Genomic DNA, 23,427 nt, shown 5'->3' on the forward strand with positions numbered 1-23,427 from the left:
ATCATGAAAAAGATTGTCATTTGTTGAATTAAAAAAAAATCTGATGAAAATAAAGATGGTATCATTGCCGTTTAACAAAACAACCATAGTCTTTCTTGCCTAAAATATTTTCAATGTTGTCAGTCCAAAAATACAATTTGTTACCTACAAAAATGGATGATTTCACTTTCTAACCTGGATAGCATGTTAACAGCAATGCTTTTCCCATGACCACATCGGTAGCATCGTCAAACATAAAGCATGGTTTATTTTTTGTTAATGTCATCTTTATTTTTAGAAGTAAATAAACTTTTTTTCATTAGAGACGCCTTTACACCTGCGATATGAAGCTGCCTTGAGATCCCGTTACTCATGGTCTGAGGCATCTGACATCATATAAACATTGTACAATGTTTTTACACAGTCAGTAGCTATAACTATTGTTCGCTATCACGTCACTTCCATCTTAAAAGGGTCCCTGCAATCAAATGAGCAAAAAGAAAGTAAACATAATATACAGTGCGTCCCAGATAAAAGGAAACCGGGATTCTCGTGTTCTTTTAGGCAAATGAATCATAGTAATTCATTTCTGTAATTATATAATTATTCTTCTTTATTTAGATAACTAATATGAGATGAACACTTCCCGCATTAATGAGCAAGACAAGTTTGAAATTTTAATTTAAAACCTGGTTGCGCAGAAAATTAGACAAGATTGGTTTGTGATATGACGAGCGTGCTTATTGCCTCAGTAGCATTTCTTTTGTATTTTTTTTTTAATTCTCTAAAATGAGAGTAGATTCAGATTCACACATGAGTTTCTGTGCAAATCTTTTCTGATGTCTCAATATTTATTGTTTGTAATCTGCCATGCATGAATGATTTGCTAAGCTGTTGGTTTCAAATTAGAGATGAGATTTTATAGTAAAAGCATATTTAATAATTGTGAAATCTATCTCTGAAAACTGGTTTCCTTTTTTGTGAGATGCACTGTATAACAATGTTTCATAGTGATTCCACATATGACAATGATTTATTGAAAAGCTAGCCGCTTTTTTGCAGTTCTCACGCTTGCTAAGACCCAACCCCAGGAAAAAGGGTAAACTATGCGGTATCTTGTGATTTGATGACATGTGGGACGTCAATGTCAGCCAGTTCTCACCTGTGCCATCATAGAGATCATACTACACTAAATGATCTCAGCATATCAATAAATTAACCAAAAAAGATCATATTCAAGAATGACCAATGAAGGAAAATATGAAATTTATCAGCTGTACAGGGCTGGCCTTTGAGGCATGTATAACAGGTGTCTTGGACATAAGGGTAATCAAGTGTCACTGATCATTTGGCATGAATTTTAGCTCTCTAAGTTACGGTAAATGTCATTTGGGGTCAATGAACTTTGACTATGCTATGCCATCACCCTGAAATTTATCTCGAGGTTAAGATTTTTATTTATAATTATTTTGAAAATGAAAGTCCCTAATCCATGTAATGAATATCAAGCATGAAGAACAGATGAATGTAATTTCAGGTCACTGCCTGCGGTAAGGTCAAAGGTCATTTGGGATCAATGAACTTTGACCATTTATGATTTTCCAAACAAAATTACACCTAATATATACTGATTGGTCTTCTCTACTCACTAATGCCCCTTTTGTCTCCTTGTTTCTAGCGTTGCTGTAGCTTGTTTGTGGTCTATATTATGGTTGTTCCACTTTATATGTTTGTCATTTTGCCTCCGACGAAGATTCTGCTAGGATCGAAAGCTTAGGCCCCTTTTTGACTTTCTAACCTAATATATATGAAATATAAACTCAAGATATAGGCCCACTTATGTGAATTTACACTGTATTTGTTCATATATTTACATTTGCATAATTTATATATTTTTTAATACCAACATGATAGTTCAGTTATGAACTCTTTTCAAAATCAGAACAATTTACGTTAAACCACGAGATAGCATATCCCCTCCTTCCCCATTCTCATCATTTCACTTCGAATTTTGATTTGAATTGAATCGATGCGTGTGATTTGTAAATAATTATCTCTTGTTTTATGTTTGTATATGTATACTGTACTGTATTCATTTTATGTTGCCCTGTATTACGTTCGTTAGAACTGATAATTATTGTAACTGATTCCCTTTGTTATGAATAAAAGGTGATTTATAAAAAAAAAAAACATTTTTCAAGATAGTATTTAATTTATGATTCCTAATTTCATGAAAATTGGATAAGTATTGCGATTTGATCAATATAATTTAAGGATATTGGGTCAACGCATTTCAAGTCAAAGTTAATTTCAGATCAACTTCTTTTATGAAAATGTATATATTTTTTCCAAGTCTTACATGCTATTCACACTATACTTTCTTTCCTTAACCCCGGGAAATTGGTGGGGCTAAGGGGGGGCCTTATACTTCGGTCACATTTGTTCTACGTCGAGTCGAAAACAGTCGTTTTAACATTTTTTGTACCAGCTAAATATAGGTGGTTTGAATAAAAATGAATAAAACGGCTGTTTTCGACTCGCCGTAGAGCAAATGTGACCGAGGTATAAAGCAAATGCCAATCACAGAAGTCAAAATTGAACGTTAATCACGCTCTGTATGGTAAAATCATCAATATTCATGAGCTGTGGGATAGTCCGGGGTTAAGGCGTTAACCCCGGCTGAGCAGATAGTATGGGGTTAAGAAACAGTGTGAATCCAAAAAAGATAGTATGGGGTTTAGGATGGTCTGGGGTTAAGGATAGTATGGGGTTAAGGAAATGCAATGTGAAAAGCATATTCATAAACTAGCGCCAAATGCTTGTTGGATATCACAAATGACAAGCAACGAATGACAAGATATTAAGTCAAGGTCAAAGTTCACACAAGGGGGAGAATGAGTTATGGTCTAACACATCCTGACTTTCAACTAATAAAATCTGTGTGTTTCGCTTGATTTATTTAGTTGCACTCATGGCCGTAAGCAGACATTTTTTGCTGGGGGGCAGGACTATAAACTTAAAAAAAAAAACTTGAAAGCAAGGGAACGAAGTGGTCTACTACATGTATTGGTGAATTTAGTGAAACTTTCATTTAAAAAAAAAGTTTTCCAAAAATTTTTTTTGGGGGGATAACATTTGATTTTATGCAGATGAAAGCAGGAAAGCAAACTAATCAAGGATACATGTCTCACAGTAATCAGAGTAAACTGAAAATAATTCACATCGGCTTGGTCATAATCGAGTTGGGGAAATATATTTTATTTTTTCTGAAAAGATCAATACCTTTTTTTCACATGCACACACACACATTCACCATGTGAAATGAACAGCAACAAATATGAAATGTAAAACCATTAAAGATCACATTCACTAACTATTGCAATCATATCATTCTGTAAATCCTTCATACTGTGTGAAATCAGTTAACATTGCCAGAAATTGACATCTTTAAAAGTAAATTCCAAAATTATTCAGTAATAAGAGAATTATTAGAATACAAATAATGAGCTTAAGATATACTACAATAATGAGCATGCAGCATACACATTTTGACTGTATTCACATTTTTCAATACCATATTTTGAATGAGAATTCATTGGCAAGATATTTTGAAAATACTTCTGTTGCAAAGGCCTACACTTATGAAAAATAACACAGCTATGTATCTGTATTGGCTTTACCTTTGTGATATTTGAGTATAAAAAGAAGCTTAAGTTCTATTGATAGAAATTACATGAATTAGATGAAATATAATACTTCATTTTATCAGACATGTAAAATTTAAAACAAGTGTAATACAGAAAATGCAAAGAATTCAAAATCACTTTGAACAGTCAAAGATTATTCAGCCAAACTTTCACTTCAATAATGATAATGGCCTGTATTCTGAAGTCAGGTCTAACTTTAGACCATGGTCTAACGCTGTGCTAAAATTATGGGAAGCCAAACGTGTCAAAGTTTTGTTTACATTGAATGTTTCTCAGGTTTATCGTGCTAATTCTTTGATGGTGAAGACAAACTATCATACAAAAAAAATTTCAGTCAATTATTTGTTTTTATCTCATTGAAAAGCCCCCTCCCCCCTTTTTTTTCTTCTTTTTTTTTCGGCTGTTGCATCGGTGTACTTAGTGTAATTATTATTAAATGTTGTATATATTTTTAGTGTACATTTTAACTCGGTGGCCCCTTTTTATAAGCTCTGCTTTCTTCGGGGTCACCAAACCATCATTCTATTGTTATATTTAGTATTTGTATAATTATCTATATTGTTATGTATTTATGTAATTGTCAGTACCTGATGGTTGAATAAAATTGAATTGAATTGAAATTGAAATACAATGTCATGTACTCATCCTTCCCAGGCAGTTAATGTTTTGAGAGTCACAAGAGCTGATACATTGAACCTCTACTGTTAGAAATTTATGTCACAACTGGCTTTCCATAGTTTAACCACAACTTACAACCAGAGTTTAAATTAAACCCGACTTCAGAATACAGGCCAATGAGTTTTCATCAATATAACATATCTATGTGCTACGAAAAGACATCATACATTGTATAAACACGCATGTTTGAATATAATGAATATAATGCTGCAAGGATTAAAATGTATTTTCTAATACTGGCCACATGGATGGTTACAGTTTTTGAATAAAAAATATACCCTTTCATCCATAGATGAATAAATGTACAATAAAATTTGAATAAATATATATTTCACAGAATAAGTAGATGTACAAACAAATTCAAGAATAATAGAATAAATAAGTGCATCCAGATCAATATAGCAATATTGAATCCTTTATTCTATATTTCATGTTTTAGTACAATGAAATAAGTAGTTTTTAATATAACATTGACATTTTATTCCATCCAATTATGTAATAAACAGTAAAATAAATGAAGTCATCAATAAGTGAATGAATAAATTTATTTCAGATCAATAATTCAATAAATAGAATAAAACTTGCCTGAAAAAGCATAGTCAGTATTCGCAAATAAGTTCATATTAAATTACATGTATTTTCAGCAGGCCCTGTATTATCGCCTGCTCTTTTGATTCAATGATTCAACATTGTAAATCTTGAATACTCATTTCTTTCTATTCTAGACCAGCTGCATAAAACTAATGACTGATATTAACTCTGTAATCATTAAGCCTCGTTCAAATATAGTAGGACAATGCACCTCATGCTAATCAACACAAGCTTTAAGTCCCCTAAATTGTTATAAGTTTGATGGACAACTCATGACATGTTTTAATTCTCATATTAACATGGCTCAAAATGAATATAATGCATATGTTACTTAAGAGGGCTCTACATCATCATGAATATTTCCATTAAGTCAATAAACAGACAAATAGTGCTTCCCACAATAATGTCCCAGAGAAAAAAGAAGACCTTGTTTCCAAGGTGATCATCAATAGGTGTTTATTTCAAATTTGATACTAATATTTTTTGTTTTGTTTTTTGCTCTCTGATCATGTAACCTCTCTTCCTGTCCTATTTTATTACGCATTTTATTAAGTATTAATTGTAATTGTTTGTGACTGTGATCGATCTCTATTATTACCTTTACTTGACTTAATTCTTGTTATGATATGAAATGTATATGTTCCATAATTTGTATTATGATTTTGTGTTATTCCTTTTTAAAGCGCTTAGAAACACTCGTTAAAAGTGGTTGCCCATAGATATGCCCTTTGTAGCACGCATAAGGGCGTTTCTGCTCTGGTGAGTTGCGCAGAAGTGTGGTACTAGGGTGTTCCTGCACCAACCAGATGATATAGGAGTTCTATGTCAGTGTGCTTTAGTTAGGGAAAAGCTAATAAGCCATTCATTTGTTATGAAAACTGTTACCTATTGTCTTGCATCATCAGGGATTCAGATCATGATAGTGAAATCGCCTCTTCAATCTTTGTGCAGCCCCCCCCCCCCCCCCCCCCCCGTATTAACCTCTTATTAACTTTGAGTTTCTGAATTTCATTCCTTTCTTTTCATGATCCCTTTCTGAAACATGCAAGCAGCTCATCTTCAAAGCAAAGGCTGTATAATGTATGGATCAACATCTGATGAAACGTTCACCTGATATCATACATTAAGTCATTTACTTACTGTAAGAAATATTTATTGGCTGCAGTAAGCAAAACATGCACATTATCTCTATGGATCTATATCGAATATCAGACCAAACTGAGAAGAATGATACATTACTGTATGTATTCATGTAATACAATATAAATCTGACACCATGCTAGCTAGATCTGATGTCCATCACATAACCATATAATCAAGGTCAACCATAAATTTGCAAGACCGAATAGATCTTCTAAAACAGATCTACTCTTGATCAAGACTTTCATTTGAGATGGAAGCATGTACTACTACCTGGCCATCAATATCTTTGATAATCCTAGCTTCAATTAGTTCTGTATTCTCTCCATCATCTTGATCCTTGTCCAGGTTCTGTGGCTGGTCTCCTCTAGTCTGAGATGTCATTACTATAGGTCCTTGGTAGGTCTGGGACTGGTGTGACAAGGGAGACCAGGCATAGTTGTGAAAGCCTCCTTGGGCATGGTGTGGTGGTCTAGACTTGGCCCAGGTTGGACTTCTGTTGACTTGAAGTACCTGTAAAGAGATGAACATACAAATTCCAATAAGTTTTGATCTATACACAACAAAAAAAGTAAGTCCCCCCTAAATCAAATTGCTGTAGCTTTTGAACGGAATTATTTTGATATATGAAATTCCGTAGGTGGTTTTCTACACTCATTAAGCAAATCCTGGGGAAAAATAAGATTGATCGGTTGAGTCATGCATGAGTAATTAAAGATTGAATTAAAAATGACAATTTTTTAAAGTAACAAGAGTCGTTTTTCAGATTGTGCAAATACAAAGTTGGGCAAATATTGTCTTTAGGTAAATTTTATGGTGTTATGCTGTTTTACTATCCATCATTTAGCCACTCCACACACAATTTTGATATCATATGTTCATGGTTGAGTGAGCACAATGTATTGCAGGGGCCGCGGAAGCGGGGGGGGGGGCTGGGGGCTTCAGTCCCCCCCCCCACTTTTTTCCAAAAGCATGTACAAAAATATAAAAATGACCATACGATTGTGATTTTTTGCATGGTCAGCCCCCCCCCCCCTCCACTTTGAAAACCCTTCCCCGGCCCCTGTATTGTGACGTATCATCATAGGGGTTTATGGTATTATCCTCTACAACTTGTTAGATCATGTTAAAATTTGAAAATGTTGGTGGCTCCCCCGATTATAGGCCCCTCCCCCATTTTAAAATTCTGGATCCACCACTGATTTGTCCATAAATTAAACTGATCATGAGAAATTGTTAGGAAAAGAATAAATTTATGCAGTATAAAGAGTATTCATTCCTAAGTTTTTGAATGTGCTCGCTCAACCATGAAAATGTTTAAAGTTCGGAAAGTGTGTGGTGATAGAAATGATGAATGATAAAAACAATAGCAATTAAAGTCACATTTGAAACCGAATTTGCCCCCAATATCACTTTATTACCCTTTAAAATGAGTCTGTGACATTGAAAATACCAATTTTCCCACTTTGATGCGTGCTCACTCATCCATAAATAAACAAATCGATTTCATTTTTGCACAGAATTCTGCCCATAGGTTGATAAACATTACTGCCAAATGACATTGCTAAAGACAGCCTTGAAAAAAAGTTTCTCCATATTGAATAAGGGGTTACTTATTCTTAAACATGTGCTCCCATAATGTACACAAGTCTATGAGAGACGAAGTCAAAATTAAAAAAAGTATGAAATAAGGGTTTGTTTCATGGACGGTTTTTGTTACTTCTGCCAACAGTTATTTCATGAAACTTCGTACATGGCTTCAGAGTAACACTATCCAAAAGGCGCGCACACCAAAATAACCATTCGATACGGCACAGAGTGGGGCAAAGGCCTTGAACTTTCTTCTCATTTGCATGATTTTCGAATATTGTGTGCTCACTGATGCATTAAACATCGGGATTTTCATAAAAATCAAATCAAATGAACTATGCAAGGAGGTTTGTGACCGATATCCATAGTTACAAATTGCATTTTTTCCAATACGTAAAAAAGAGCTAATCACATTCCACATGTTCATTCAAGCGTGAATGTTTAATTAAACGCCTTTGAATCATTGAAGCATGTTAATTGGTCATGAACATAACGAAAAAGTTGAGAAAATATCATTTTCAGTTCCCAAAATGAACCAATTAATACTTGCCTATGATATTTGAAAATCATATTTTTTGTTTTCAATGTATGTTTATTGAACCGTGAAACGATGAATATTGTTGACGAAACTCTTCCAAAACTAACTGTCATCATATTCTATCAGTTTTATTGATATAAATGTGTAAAAAGTTCAATTATAGCAAATTTGGACTTGTGTTTATTCAACCGTGAAATTTAGCCAAAAAGTTGTATTGTCTTTAAGAGAGTACCTTTTACAAGCCTTCTGACTATTTTTTATGATGAGAATGTGGAATTAGTTCCAATAAAATGGAATCAAAGTCATGATATTTGGCTTGTGACTTTTGAAAAGTGACATTTTTGCCTTCTGACGGTGCTCACTGAAGCATGACGTGAAATACGTCCATAACGTTTACTCAGAGGGTAGCTTATAAAATTATCTACACGCTCATGTAAAAATATATTAAAAACTTGCATTGGTTCGGAAATTATTGATGTTTGTTTAAGGGGGGACTTACTTTTTTTGTTGTGTATAGTTGAGAAGTCTTTGGACTACAAATGGAGACCAGGCACAATTGTGGATGCCTATGATGTGATGATCTAATTTTTTTTGCAGAGGTTTGAGTTATAGAACACGTTAAAGAAATAAACACTATATGGCCCAAATTAACAAAGGTGGTTTTCAAAAACCTTCAGTTGAACCCATGGTTTATGCAGATTTCCTGTATGAAATGCACTTATTAATACTGCGTATATTAAAAAATGTCCAATGCTTTTGTCACAGTGGCCAAATTGACACCTGTTGCCATGGTTAAGTATGCTATTTTATTCACCAGTCCACTGTTTGAAGAATGGACTCATTAATTCAAAACTGTGGACTCATGAATAAAATAGCGTGGATAACCACGGCAACAGGCGTCCATTTGGCGCACTGTGATAAAAACCATGGATCAGTATTGACATTTTTTAATATACGCAGTACATAGGTGTAATTGATACGAGAAATAATAATAATAATATATGTGATTTTTAATGCGCCAAATCCACTCGGTAGAGTGCCCAAGGCGCAGAAATCTGCATAAACCATGGGTTCAACCGATGGTTTAAAAAAAAACATTTGTGAATTCAGGCCATTAAGTTCTTTTTATTGGATAAGTCTTTGGACTAGAACCTAGAACAAAAATTGAGACCAAGAAAAATTGTGGATGTTTAAGCCCAGCACACACTATCATATGCAACATGATTGCATTAAGATCCGATTGGAACAAAGTTGCCAATCGCCCTGCAGACATATTGCAACAGCCCTGCAGCATGATACATCTTGCAGCAAATTGGCCATGAAGTCATCGTCTAGGACAAATCTTATTGGCAGAAATGAGCACAATAGCAGAAAGACTTGACAAGTCATATGTATGATATTTGGTCTGTGATACTACTGCAACAAAGCTAAAAGCGGGGCTCCTGGCTGAAAGCCGGGAAAACATTGCTCTGTACAAAGGTCACAGTTTCAGGTCATTGTAGGTTATTGCAATCGGATCTTGATGCAATCGCGTCGCAAAGCGTGTGCTTGGTTTAGGCCTATGTTGTTATGGTCTAGACTTTGCCCAAGTTGGACTCCTGTTGATTTACCCTAGATGAAAAATGTTAAGAATGTGTTACGTATCAAGTACCTGTGTGCTGACCTCTTGACCTGTCTGTGCAGATACTGCCACTTCCTCACAATCTTGATTTGACCTTTGACCTTCTGAGTTGCAGATGTCTAGAGATTCATAGACCAAGCTTCTCAATTCTTTCTTGATTTCATCATGGACTTGGCTCTCACTCTGGTTGCTGTTGAAGTCTTCAAGAAAAATAATATGAATGGTCACAATTCATGAAAAACATGACTGTAACAGTTTGGGCCATTTTCATAAATAAATCACAATTACAATAATAACTAGAACAATCACTTAAGGTAATTAATACCCCTGTTTTCAACACATGGAAGTCTTGCCCATTTTTACCCCAAGACCTATGTGTGAGCAAAATATCATGAGAATAGATTAAAAACTGAGGAAGTACTTTGAACTGCAACACTTTTACCTTATTTACTTCTACCATGGCAACACAATATTTGACACATGCGAAAAATGGGTCTTGCACATCTTCATCCCAACACCAATGTGTTCCAAGTTTCATGAGAATTTGTTAAAATTGAGAAGGTAGTTTGATGCGCTAGACCTTACTCTGATTCCTAAATATTCCCTTCAAGCTTCTTTTGGCGGGGGTATTATAATAATGATAAAACGCAACATTTATCAAATGTTTAATACAATATTTCTAAGTGCTGCATACTATTATGTTAACTTGCCATCATGTTATATTACGATTGGCTTAAAACTGTGACTTCATACTATACAAGTGAAGGTGGGATGAAATGAGACAAGATCACCCCCCCCCCCCCCCACAATAAGTTCACCGCTTGGATTTACGCCAGTGTGTTACAATAGTAATAGAAGCCAATCATAATCAAGATTTCTAAGGTAGTTATACAGTTAAGACTAAGATACCATAATCATATGTCATAATAATGCAGGGCCATGGACTGCATCTGTATTTAGTGCCTACGTTTACTTGAATACAAAAACAACTTACAAACGAGTGAGTAAAACATCCATCATGCTGCTTAACACATCTTTCTAACCTTGGTTTTGTTCTGCTATTTCTTCGTTGGTTTGAATCACATCAGATATGGAGATATCTTGAGTTTGACTATTGTCTGCCATTCGAATAGATACAGGGGTAGGTTGGCTTGAAGACTCTTGTTGTCCTTGGACTGTGGCAGTGTTGTTATTCTGATTAGCATGGAGACCATTTGGCACTGCAGTATGGCCAAAAGCTTGGGTCATACCTACTAAGGAAAAAGTTATTTCAGTACAGCGAATTCTAGCCCTATAATTAATAATATTTTCAATTGTTCAAAGAACAATTGAAAATATTAGAAAAGAACGTTTACGAACAGAAATTTGTGTTAAAAAGTTGTAAAGAGGCCTGTTTGGCAGGTGTAGAGTTTAGGAAATATTAATACCCAAACAAAATGTGTATCATGAGAATCCTTGTTACTTGATAAATCTTCTTTATCTCAAAACTATAACCAGTAATACTATTGAACTTGATACTACTCATCATTGGTCAAAGTAATTTCAAAGTAATTTCCTGCCTGGTCACGTCATACGATTTTGCCATTATTCTCGCCACAAGGGCCCTTTGCTAAAAGTTTTGGAGTATATTTGTCATGTTATCTTAATTCACAACACTTGGAAACAAAATTTTAGAAGCATAATAGCATGAAATATGAATATTTGACTTTATTCTGATTATTTGAATACATTCCCCACTAATACCTTGGTCACATTTGCTCTACGGCGGCCGTACGGTGAGTCGAAAACAGCCGTTTTAACATTTTTTGTCCAACTACATATAGGTGGTTTGAATTAAAATTAATAAAAGGCTGTTTTCGACTCGCCGTACGGCCGCCGTAGAGCAAATATGACCAAGGTATCAAAAGTAATTTGTCGGTATTCAAATTGCCAAGAAAAACCAGGGCTCTTTACAACAAAGCTAGGTTACAATCATCAACTGTTGTCAATGAAAAGCATTATTGCATGAGTATGTTGTTCAAAACACTAACCAATCATGGTTATTCTTTCATATTTTAAAATTACATGTATACACCTTTTGGGTACAAGTTGGTAAGTCTTCTTTTAAGTGTTGCATTTCAAGAAAGTCTGTTTAGTGGCCATTAGTGGTAATACAATGCACTGAAAAGTTTGATATAGACATGATCAAGTTTGAGTATAAATCATGATTGCTCCTTGACTGACAACTATTCTGCAGTTAGCTTAAAGAAGTAATCATATCAATCAAAATATTTTGAGATTATGAAATAATTCTTAAGTACAGGTAAGTAATCCTACCTTGTTGATTACCCTGAATCACTGCACTGTTCCCTCCAAAGTAAGCTGTAAAATAAGTATTAAATTAAGAGTCATTAATGATAAATAATGAATAAAAAGTAGTTTTCATCATGAATTCAAATTGAATTGAATTTCACATATAAAATTAAATTGCTATATTGTCATTTGACATCACATTATGCAGTAAAATACTCATGAAAAAACTTATCTTGTAATTTTTTTTACAAAATGTGATATTGGGGGCTGAATCAGTCCCAATGCATATTTTTTTAGGTTTAAACAAGGTTGTCAATTTTTTGATGATTTTTAAAGATTTGAACAATATCCCACATAAAGTGAATTGAAATTAAATTAATTTATATGTTGAAAGACGTTACATCATACCTGCATTATTTGGTATGAACTGCTGCTGATTACAAGCTGAAAATCCAGATACATTCCACTGTCCCATATTAACAGGTTGCATAGTCTGAGGCATTGCCATCTTCTGACCAGCTATGACATAGCCTACTGTAGGAGCACGATAAGGCTGATAGTACATGTTACCTCCACCAGTATGAATGGGGCCAGTGGGACCGGGAGAGAAAGTCGACTGCATAGGTGTCGTGTCTGCTAACTCAATATAAGGATATCGTTGGGCAACATGTTGTGGCTGAAAAAATGTTGGAGCGGTCCTGTTCATGTGGTAGAGTGGTGGTGGTACATAGTCTGTTCGGGTGTTCCCAAGAAAGCGCTGTTTGCGGCGAGTGACCCTGAGAGGGTTTGGTGTTCGACGACATCTAGGGGCTTTGGGGACTGGAGCATTTTCATCATAGTCTTCATTCAGAGACCAGAGACACCCTCTCTTGGTTGTTGGTTTTTCCTCTTGGTTGATCTTACGTGATTTAAAGCGTGGTGTGGTCAGGGCATGACGTACAGAACTCTGGAACAGATAAATATTACTCACTTATTTAGTATGAACAATCCAATTTCCCTAGGGATACCAAGTCTCACTAAAAACTATTAGAAGTCATTATCAAGGCCCTGGCAAAATGCAGTTAATTGCAAATTTTAAGCAACGATTATGAATACGGGTAGTTAAATGTGAAATAATTGAAATTGTACTTGTGTAATCTGTTATAAGTGATTGCCATTATGCAATCAATTGCAAAGATTTGTTAATGAGCCAGAAGGCCCAAATTACTTTTCATATCCACACCTCATAAATGTATATATTTAGTTCAATGTAATCATTGAATATTAAATGCCTATTGGGGTGTTGCAAGAAACTTGTGATCAATTGCAAGTCCATTTTTGGTCCCTAAATCAATCATATGTCTTGCAATTAATTGTAAATTAGTGATTGATTGCTAATCTGCTCCTTAAAACAAGAAGTGTAATCTGATTTGCTAAAGTTAAGTTCAATCATCTGTAAAATGGCAACAGATTATTTGCAATTGATCGCAAATGTTTTCTTGCAACATCCCCTAAGTGCCACAAGGCCCACATGATAAGATTCAAATAAGGATATATGATAGCTCAGGTGTGGAACATGAAAGAAATTAATAGTTTAGTTATGCAAATAAACTTTGTACATGTACAAAGATATGGTGCTGCATAGGCTTATAGATAAGCTCATCTGCACGTTACAATCAATTACATCTAGGGCTTTGTTGTCTCATGATCTGGGCTATGGAACACAGAGGTTGGTGACTAATGACAATGTCAAATCAAGATCATAGATACATGCATGTTTGTTCAAAATACTGACTAAAAATCAATCTGAAGTCTTTCTTTCAAGTGTGCTGTCTCTTGCAAACCTATGTGTTACAAGGTCTGGGGCTGAAAACCAGACTAACAAACCAGACTAACAAAAGTGTTTGTTGACTAACAAACACTCATCAACTCCCTAAAAAGGAATTCTCCCGTTAACTTACATTTAGTAGTCATGCTAAATCTTAGTTAATTCCTCTGCCCAATTATAATTATTGGTGATTTTCTCTTGACATAGTCACATTGTCTTTCCTGAAGGAATCTTGGAATCAGCTTTTCACAACCAATCATCACATTGCATAAAAAAGAACACATTAATGCGGGAAAGCTGCAGTGAAAAGAATAATAACACCTTTCTCACAGAATTCCTGCAAAAAGACATGGCAAAGACTTTTGACTAGTTGTCTTAAAGTGAGAAAGTAATTACATGTCTTTTACTCACTTAAAAAAATGGTGAATAAATATGAAATTGTCAGTGTAATCAAATGTTTCATCCCTAAATCCCTAAAACAAATTCATCAAACTCACCTTCCAACTCTTTTTCTTCTGTCCAATGATGTGTTTGTAGTAAGGAAATACTTTCCTGCAAAGGAAATGTCAAAAATGTTATTTATATAATTAAAAACATTTCAAAATGTTCAACCGACTGTCCTAGGAGGACTCTTCTACAAGGACTACCTCAGATATTTGGTTAGGAGAGTTATTACACGTAGGTACATAAATCATGTAACCTCTGGGGTGATATTCTGAACATCGTGGTAACTTTGTAGTTAAATATTGTGTTATCTCTCTGATTTAACATGCCCTTAACACATCCCCAAATCGATATTCTGAAAACGGTTTTATCTGCGTTTCATCTCAGTTTTTGCTATCTTTAGCTCCTCCCACTCTGCATCTATTTAATCCAATCAAATGCACTGCTACAGAAAAGACATGAAGCCTGCATTGTGACATCATTTTTGTATTTTTGCACAAGCAGCTGAATAAAAGTTAGAGCTAGATATAGAGTGGGAAGGGGTGATTGTGGCAATTAAGAATGGATCATTTCAGACAGCATAGGTACAAAATCATAGGAGACAGAGGCCTCAATCGATTATGGAGGAGGCATGGGGCAATCAACCCATGAAAATATGGGGGGCAAACATTTCTACTTGCCCCCAATAATTTTGAAAACTGCAAAAAAGTAACAAATTTTATCTTCTTAGAAATGAATAGTAATCTGTATGTCTTTACGAATTTAACAATTTCTTAAAGGTAACATGATTTAATATGCCACAGTACATACCCTCATATCTGACTATTTATAAACTGTTTTAAAAATGTTGTACTTGAATGAGATAGAAAATACATTTCATTAAGTGATTACAATATAACCAATCTAAACCCCTCAAAAAAAGTTTGGAAATCTGTGTTTGGCCATTAATTTCTCCCAACTCCCAATTTTACACAATGCATATTTTACATCATTCAAAAAATCATTTAATTTTCTTTAAAATGATACCATGCTTGTTATGATTATGCCATCGTGAAGAGAGCAGGGGTGGTATTCTGGAACACTGTCATAACTTTTGTCATAAATTTTGTCATTTCTCTCCGAGATATGTGACACCGCTATGATTGTCACAAATCGTTATTCTGAACATTGTTTTTTCCCTGTCATATCTCTCAAAGTTTCCGCCCATCTTTTTGGAAGCAATCCAATCAAAATCATCGTAAGTTCCCAGTGGGAGCCCTTCTAGCCAATAGGAAGGCCCCGTGACAAGTAGGGCGTATCACCAATACAGTTGCTGGCATCGCGCAACTCCGCGAATATTGATGCGCTTAATTACAAAGAGAGACAGGGAGCTGTGAAGGATTTTAGAGAAGTAGAAAAAGAAGGAAAACAGAGAAAAAACGGAGGAATTAATATGTAGGGCCTAATTGTAGCATGAAAAAAAAATTGAAAATTGTCATGGATGATAAGTGAAACTAATACCACAATCTAATCTAAATAATATCATTATATGCTTGACATTCAGTAGGCAGGGTATCGGGATATTTGGTACTAAAAGATATGACAAAATTTATGACTGCTACCCCCGTCATAACTTTTGCTTGTATAAAAGGATTACGCGCATCTAAAGCCGCATATTTTTGGTGCGCGCTAAAGAGAAACAAAATTTATGACAATTTTTGTGACAAAAGTTATGACATCCACCAGAATACAGATTTTGTCATATCGCTGAGAAAAGATAATGTTCAGAATACCGCCCCAGGATTCAAAAGTGTTGGATGAGGTCTGAATTGAAAAGCTGCAAAACGAGCAAAAAAGGTTTGGAAATCTGAGTATGACCATTATTTTCTCACAACTCCCAATTTTACACAATGCATATTTGATATCATTCAAAAGATCATTTAATTTTCTTTAAAATGATACCATGCTTGTTATGATCATGCCATCATGAAAAGAGCAGGATTCAAAAGTGTTGGATGAGGCCTGAATTGAAAAGTTGCAAAACGAGCAGAAATCGTCATGAATGGTCAATACAGAACACGATTCTTTTGTCTGTGTCAATAGAGATGAAAATCCATTCAAATCTAGCCCCTGCTTCTGTAGTGATGGTTCTGTGAGATAACATGGTTTGAGTCGTGGTTTGAAATACCCATGCATGTTTGTTTGTTGTGTTTGCTTGTGCCGAGGTGTGTTTGATTCAATGTTAATGTTGATGTTAAGGTGCATGAAAACAATTAAAAGAAACCGCTGAGAAACTCACTCATCACCACTGAAAAAAGAACAGTGTCATTTTGCAACTTTTGAATTTTGACCTTGCCCCACATTTCAAGGCACTGCACCTCCATGTGAACGATAATCATATCATGTAGGGTATCATTTTAAAGAAAATTAAATGATCTTTTCATCGATATTAATTACATATTGATATTTACTAAAACAGATGAGGAATTATCGATCAAAGTCAGATTTCCAAACTTTTTTTGAGGAGTTTATATATAACATCAACATTCCTACTAGCATCTGGAAATATAACATATTGTTCAGATAGTTGTACAAATGAAAATAATAATGAGATCCATAATATAGTGTAACCTGAATTTCTTTCTTTTATTCCAATAAATTGTACTTACTCCATTTCAACATAAACCTGTGAAGGTAACATTTCAGTCTTGGAGCTCTGTTTAAAGCATTCTACCACCTGCTGAATAAGACCCACAGAGGGACGCTGAACATGGGTGCATTCTTCTTCATCTGCTGAAGAATTGTTGTTATAATTCAAGAAAGTTGGCATCTGGGGGATAACCTGGGTAGAACCAGGGAGGGGTGTGGTGTGCCAGATATCACTAGACTGAAGGCAAGTCTGTGGCTTCACAAAAGATTGAGGTAGCCTGTCAAAGGAAATGCAGATTTATATTATAAGAAAGCAATAGTTCTTGATAACTGAGATCGTAATTGATTTTATATTATTTGTAATTAAGGATGTTCACTAGTTATGTTTGTGTGCATCATTATCTGCACTTCTTATGTGATACTCATTGACGTCACAATGACTTACAGTTGACTGGTTAGCTGTAAGTATCAGCTGATGTGTCTGTGAACTGTAAACTGCCAATATGATATGTTATATGAAGCTGATTAGCTGAAATGAGTACCAGGCCATGGTTTGAAATGTCTACATCTATGATAAAAATGACATGGACTTCACTTTAACTGTGGAACAGTTAATATAAGTTAAGTTTGTTTTTTTTCTTTTTTGTTGGTAGTTAAGATTTCTTTTTTTATGTTTTTTATCTACTTGTTATTTTACAATACAATAACACAGCAGAATACAGTATAGGACAAGTCAATTGACAAACCCATGAAATTTTATTCAATAACTATAGAGAATTGTTTGATAACAGTGGTGTAATATGCCAAAAATTTTGATGGGGCTTGATATGACATATCGCATGAAATTTATAAAAATTTGCAAGTGAGCAAAGCAAGCAAGCAGAAATTTTGAAATTTTTATTACAAAAATCAATTTTTGTGATAGATTTTGACATACCATCCAGAAAATAATACCATATTTCACCTTCTCTTTCCTTTTCCTTTGTATTTTCTTGGTCATGAAAAATTTGGCAGGGGGTGCAAGTGCCCCCAGCCCTCACCCCCATCCATACACCAGTGCTTGATAAGGATTCTTAAAAGCATTACCCTTGGATTGACCATCACTCCTCATACAGCCGCTTCTCCCTTCCGTCCTCCCTCCCCTCCCCCTTCTGCAATCTCATGAAGATATGAACATAGTCTTGTGATGTAATTTTCTTATCTTTCATTCTTTGTAATGTTGCAAAGAGCAAAACATAACACCCACAATCAAACATTTGGAAAAGGGCAATTAGTCCCCCCCTCCCTATTAGTAAGTGGGTTCAATGTTGTACCAGTGTAAATGCATATTTAGGGGGAAAACCCCTGGGAAAGAATAAAAGTTTTGATTTTGCAAGCCGTCCCCCTTTTTGCAATCATTTTCAGTTCACTAACACAATTTTATTCATTTCAAAATTTATCAAAACGAAATCCTCACATTTTTTCAAAACAAGAAAAATGTAACATTTCCTTTGCAGGCTTGGATGGTGATAGAAGAACCTATTACTGTACACTTTGTAGAAAGGACTGTTGGGACTAATGGTGCAACAAAAATGTTATGAAAATCAAAATGAGTGGAAATTGAAGGACAAGAAAACAATAGATGAGATAGATGAGATTATTATAAGTGGAGCTTTGTGGCCCAGTGGATTAGTCTCCGGACTTTGAAACAGAGGGCCGTGGGTTCGAATCCCAGCCATGGCGTAATTTCCTTCGGCAAGAAATTTATCCACATTGTGCTGCACTCAACCCAGGTGAGGTGAATGGGTACCTGGCAGGAATTTATTCCTTGAAATGCGTGTGCGCTGTAATCTTAGTAATTATGGCTGCCAAGCTACAGCTGGGGTAATAATATCCAAGTCCTTTGAAAGCGCATAGAGACATTATTCATAATTGTGATATGCGCTATACAAGAACTGTTTATTATTATTATTATTCTTTTCTGGCATGATTTAAAGCCCTCATTAGGACTGTAAAGAAGAATGTAGAGCAGTCATGCGATGAGATTTGGCAGCAAAGAGAAAGTGAGATAAAGAGTGACTGTCTGTCCTTAAGATAAGCCCCTGGGAGGAAATATTTTTGCCTATCCCCCTCACACACACGCACACGCACACGCACATATGCATCTTTCCCTCTGTCAGTGTTGTTAACCTGTTATTGTTTGTTGTGTGTGTGCTGGCAGCGTTTTCAAGGTTTACAAACATGACCTACTCCACCCCCCCCCCCCCCCAGTTGAAATGTTTCTCTCTGAAATCTCATGAAGATGTGAACAGAGGCAAGCAATGTTCATTCTCATTTATTCTTATTGCACTGTTAAAACAAATATTTTGTCAAACAAGTAAATGCAACATATAAAGCCCCCCTTCCTATATATAAAATACATTGGGACAGAGAATGTAACCGTCAAAAGGTAAACATTTCTTAAAATCAACCCCCCCCAAAAAAAAAAAAATGAACCATCCATGCTCTTATTGCAAGAGCACAAATACATTGCTGGTAGAGTCTGTATACTAAATGGAATGATTGACATTGTTGAAATAAATGAAGGAAATTTGTTAAATGTTATGACATTTTTTTTTACATACACACTATCATCATCCCACCCCTACTTTCTGATATCTCATGAAGTTCTAAATAAAGTTTAAGATATTAATTTGTTTCTTTCCTCTTATTGCATTGCAATAAACTGAATGTTCTCTCTTCCTTATGGCCAAAGATTAGCAATATTTGGGAGAGTTTTATTAAGCAGTTTGTAAGTTATGCATAAAGAGCAATTGATACATGCTATCAGCTGAATTACATACCAAATATTTCCTGAGTGTTTTTAAGCAGTAGGACTAAATTTCCTTTACCCCTTATCAAGTGCTTGTTTGTATTAAGAACAAACTTGTCAGTCTGTAAAGATTGCATTTGAACTTGTGTTGTTGGGTCATGGAAATTAACTGACAATCTCTCAGATTTATTACCAAAGAACATGTTCTAGTCATTTGTAAAGTAATCCAACACCACCCCCCCCCCCCAACTGTTTGGACTGCTTACCTCTGTGTCTGTGAGTTTGGATAAGCAACTAAAGTTGGTTGGGGATTCCCCTGAGAGTCTGTTTGATCTTGAGTGATTGCCAATTGCCAGCTACGATGAGGAATGTCCAATGCAGGATTGTTTTCTACTGTTGAAAAGAAATGGAAACAAAATTCACTAAAACAAAAATTGTGCTGTGTTTTCCGAACACCTCTTGATTTCGGACATCAAGCTTTCATTATTTCTTTTTATTTACAAATTGACTTTATTTTATTTAAAGTCCTCTGTAAAATGCTTTGTCTATCTGGTCTGAATATCAATAATTTTCAGCTCGCGCTGCGCACTCACATTATTTGATTTCCGAAGTATCTATTCTCTTCGTGTATTCCATAAAGTTTTCAAAATATCCCTTTTTTAAGTCTAATTGTCAAAAACTTATCAACTAGCACTGTGCTCTCACATTTTCATTAGTGAGATATATGTATACATCTATGTGAATTCTTACAACCTACATAAATGCAAAGTGCGAGCCGGAATATTTGATATATTTGATGCAAATGGGGATTTGCATCAAATATATCAAATATTCCGGCTCGCACTTTGCACTCACATTAATTGTAAATAATATAGTAATCCATGCATCCTAAACAAAAGTGCTTGAAATGTCCAGCTTTCAGGCCTTAATATCCACAAATTTCATGCATTTATTAGGCATACTACATTATTAAATGATTTACAGTAATATCCTTTTCATGAATTCCTAATTGTCTCTTTTGAGATCAGAATATCAAAAACTGTTCTGCTCGGGCTTCGCGAGCACACCCATCCTGTTCATAATTACAAAAGTGCTTATAATGTGCATTTTTGCAAAAATTAGTGTCTTCTTCATGGGTAACTGCAAACAGTCCTTAACAGATCCCTTTTCTATCAGGCCAGTATATCAACAGCAGCGTAACAGGGGTCAGTGGCCAGAGCCAAAAATTTCCCGGTCATATCAAGGTATGAACAGGCGTAATGGTGTAATGAGGCGACGATTTTGAGAGGGCCAGATATTGCGTATTAGGCAGAATTTATCTTTAAACAAAAAGAGCGAGCGAAGCGAGCGAGCAAAAATTTTGACATTTTAGTACAAAAATCCAATTTGAACAGGCGTAATGGTGTAATGAGGCGACGATTTTGAGAGGGCCAGATATTGCGTATCAGGCAGAAGTTATCTTTAAACAAAAAGTTGCGAGCAAGCAAGCAAAAATTTTGACATTTTTAGTACAAAAATCCAATTTTGTGATAGATTTTGACATGATATCCATAGAATAATATATTTCACTCTTATCTCTTTCCATTCCTTTTTTGTGGTCTATATGCCATTGTGAACAGGATTATTTGCGGCAGTAGCGTGAAGTGTAATAAAATGAGAGGCGCAGTATGTCACATGTGCTAAAAAACTGCTTAATATAAGTCCCGAGCGAGCAAAGCGAGCGAGAATAAAAATCACATTTTCATGAGAATTTAACTTTGAGATATTTTTTTACATTATATGCAGTAAAATAAAATCATATCCTTCACTTTTCCTTTGCTTTTTTTTCCTCCTTTTTTTCTTGGTTGTAGAGCTTTTGGGGACCATGGCCCAACCCTTCCATACTCATATCTGCCAGTGCTATGCGGTTGGGGTCCGTCTGGAGACGGAGATTGCCGCTATTTTTAATCAAATCGCGGGTATATAATATAGGATTTGTATAGCGCACGTATCCACCTTGCTAGGTGCTCAAGGCACTCCTATATTACCCCGGCTAAGCTAGTCTACCGATTCTGGTGCGCACAGCTTTTTGAGGAATTACTTCCTGCCGGTACCCATTTACCTCACCTGGGTCAAGTGCAGCACAGTGTGGATAAATTTCTTGCTGAAGGAAACACGCCATGGCTAGGATTCGAACTCACGAACCTCTGTTTGAAAGGCGAGAGACAGAACCACTAGACCACGACGCCCCCACATATACAGAATATATCTTTTACACACGCATTTATTCAACCCAGTTGAACCAAATATTTTGAGGGGCAAAACATAGCAATGTGGGAAAATTTGTAAAAAGTCGCCAGCGAGCAAAGCGAGCTGGAAAAAAATGCCTATTGAATGCCTATTGCGATTTTTAACAAAAATGGCCGATCGAAACGGGGGTAGAAGGAGAGAACTTTTTGTTTTTTTGAGGTTCCAGTCTGTGCCCAGATGTCAGAAAACTGCCACTCGTTAGACCTTCATCCATATAATCGTGGTAATTGTATACTTTCTGTTGTCACAATTCATTTGGAGAAATATTTAGACCATAAATCACCCTAGTCCGGTGACTGGTCAAATACACGGTAAGCTCCTGGGCTCCCGCCCGCTGCGCGGGCAGAAGCTCCCTGGGTTACACTTAAACCAAACGTGTATGATAAATTGATCCAGAGCACCAGTTTGACCAGTATGAAATAGACCCTACCTTCTTCTGTATCCATCCTCCGTTGTTCCGGAGATCTAGACTCTAGATATACTTAATCTAGATCCTCTACTTAATAGAGATCTAATTCAAATGTAATGTAGACATATAGAACCTAGTCCAGAAAATGTTTAGATTCAGGCCTAGAATCTAACGTTAGTTGCATTTCATTAAGGCAGCCGTGCAAGAGAATACCAGTAACACCAGTAAGACCACTGAGTAACAAACTTCAGTTGGCCTAGAGCCTAATCTAGATCTATATGATCTAATCAAGACTAGTTAAAAAATTCCACTTAAAATTTATGAGGTCTAACGTTAGATCTAGATCTAACTTGAGACCAGTACGGTAGATCTAGATCTAACTTAGATCTCTACTAGATCTAGGCTAGATCTTCTTATCTAATTCAAGACCAATTTAATTCTAAGGTAAGTGGTCCAGTTGACCAGTCCCCCTGGCCCTTGTCTCAATGTCTGCACATAGATCTAGGCCCTATGCGATTCTAGTACGAGTAGGCCTAGATCTTACTGCGGCAGCCCGAACACAGTACACTGAAGTGTCGAGGGGCCAAGGCAAGCCTATATCTAGATCGACTACTGACCTAGATCTAGGGCCTAACGTTAGATCTAGATTTATATTCTAGATCTAGGCCTAAATGAAGATAGGGCCTAGGCCTAGTCTGCAATGAACACAAACTTTAGCCTAAAGTTTGTGTTGTTAGGAATCTAGTCTAGACTCGTTTAAGGACGTTCCACAGTTATGTTTGTGCGCATTATGATCTGCGCATAGTTTACACTCTGCGCGCTGACGTCACAATGGATGAATAGGTGATTAATTAGCTGCGGGTATGAGATGATTTTTCTCATCTTCTGCACTTTAACTGCAGATCCGATGCATTATTTCATGA

General features: G+C 35.6%; 1 protein-coding gene across 1 annotated transcript; it reads right to left on the minus strand.

Annotated features, from left to right (window-relative positions):
• Window positions 1–5,940: 5,940 nt before the first annotated feature.
• Window positions 5,941–22,541, minus strand: LOC129281720 (uncharacterized). Its single transcript, XM_064113403.1, has 9 exons — window positions 22,526–22,541; window positions 20,073–20,199; window positions 17,036–17,293; window positions 14,441–14,495; window positions 12,545–13,082; window positions 12,161–12,205; window positions 10,888–11,094; window positions 9,875–10,044; window positions 5,941–6,608 (listed from the first exon to the last, which is right to left on the minus strand). Exons 1-9 carry the CDS (start codon window positions 22,539–22,541, stop codon window positions 6,321–6,323), a joined length of 1,704 nt encoding a protein of 567 aa, XP_063969473.1. The 3' UTR covers window positions 5,941–6,320.
• Window positions 22,542–23,427: the final 886 nt, after the last annotated feature.

The sequence above is a fragment of the Lytechinus pictus genome, chromosome 18 (assembly GCF_037042905.1).
Source record: "Lytechinus pictus isolate F3 Inbred chromosome 18, Lp3.0, whole genome shotgun sequence".
NCBI classification, from domain to species: domain Eukaryota; kingdom Metazoa; phylum Echinodermata; class Echinoidea; order Temnopleuroida; family Toxopneustidae; genus Lytechinus; species Lytechinus pictus.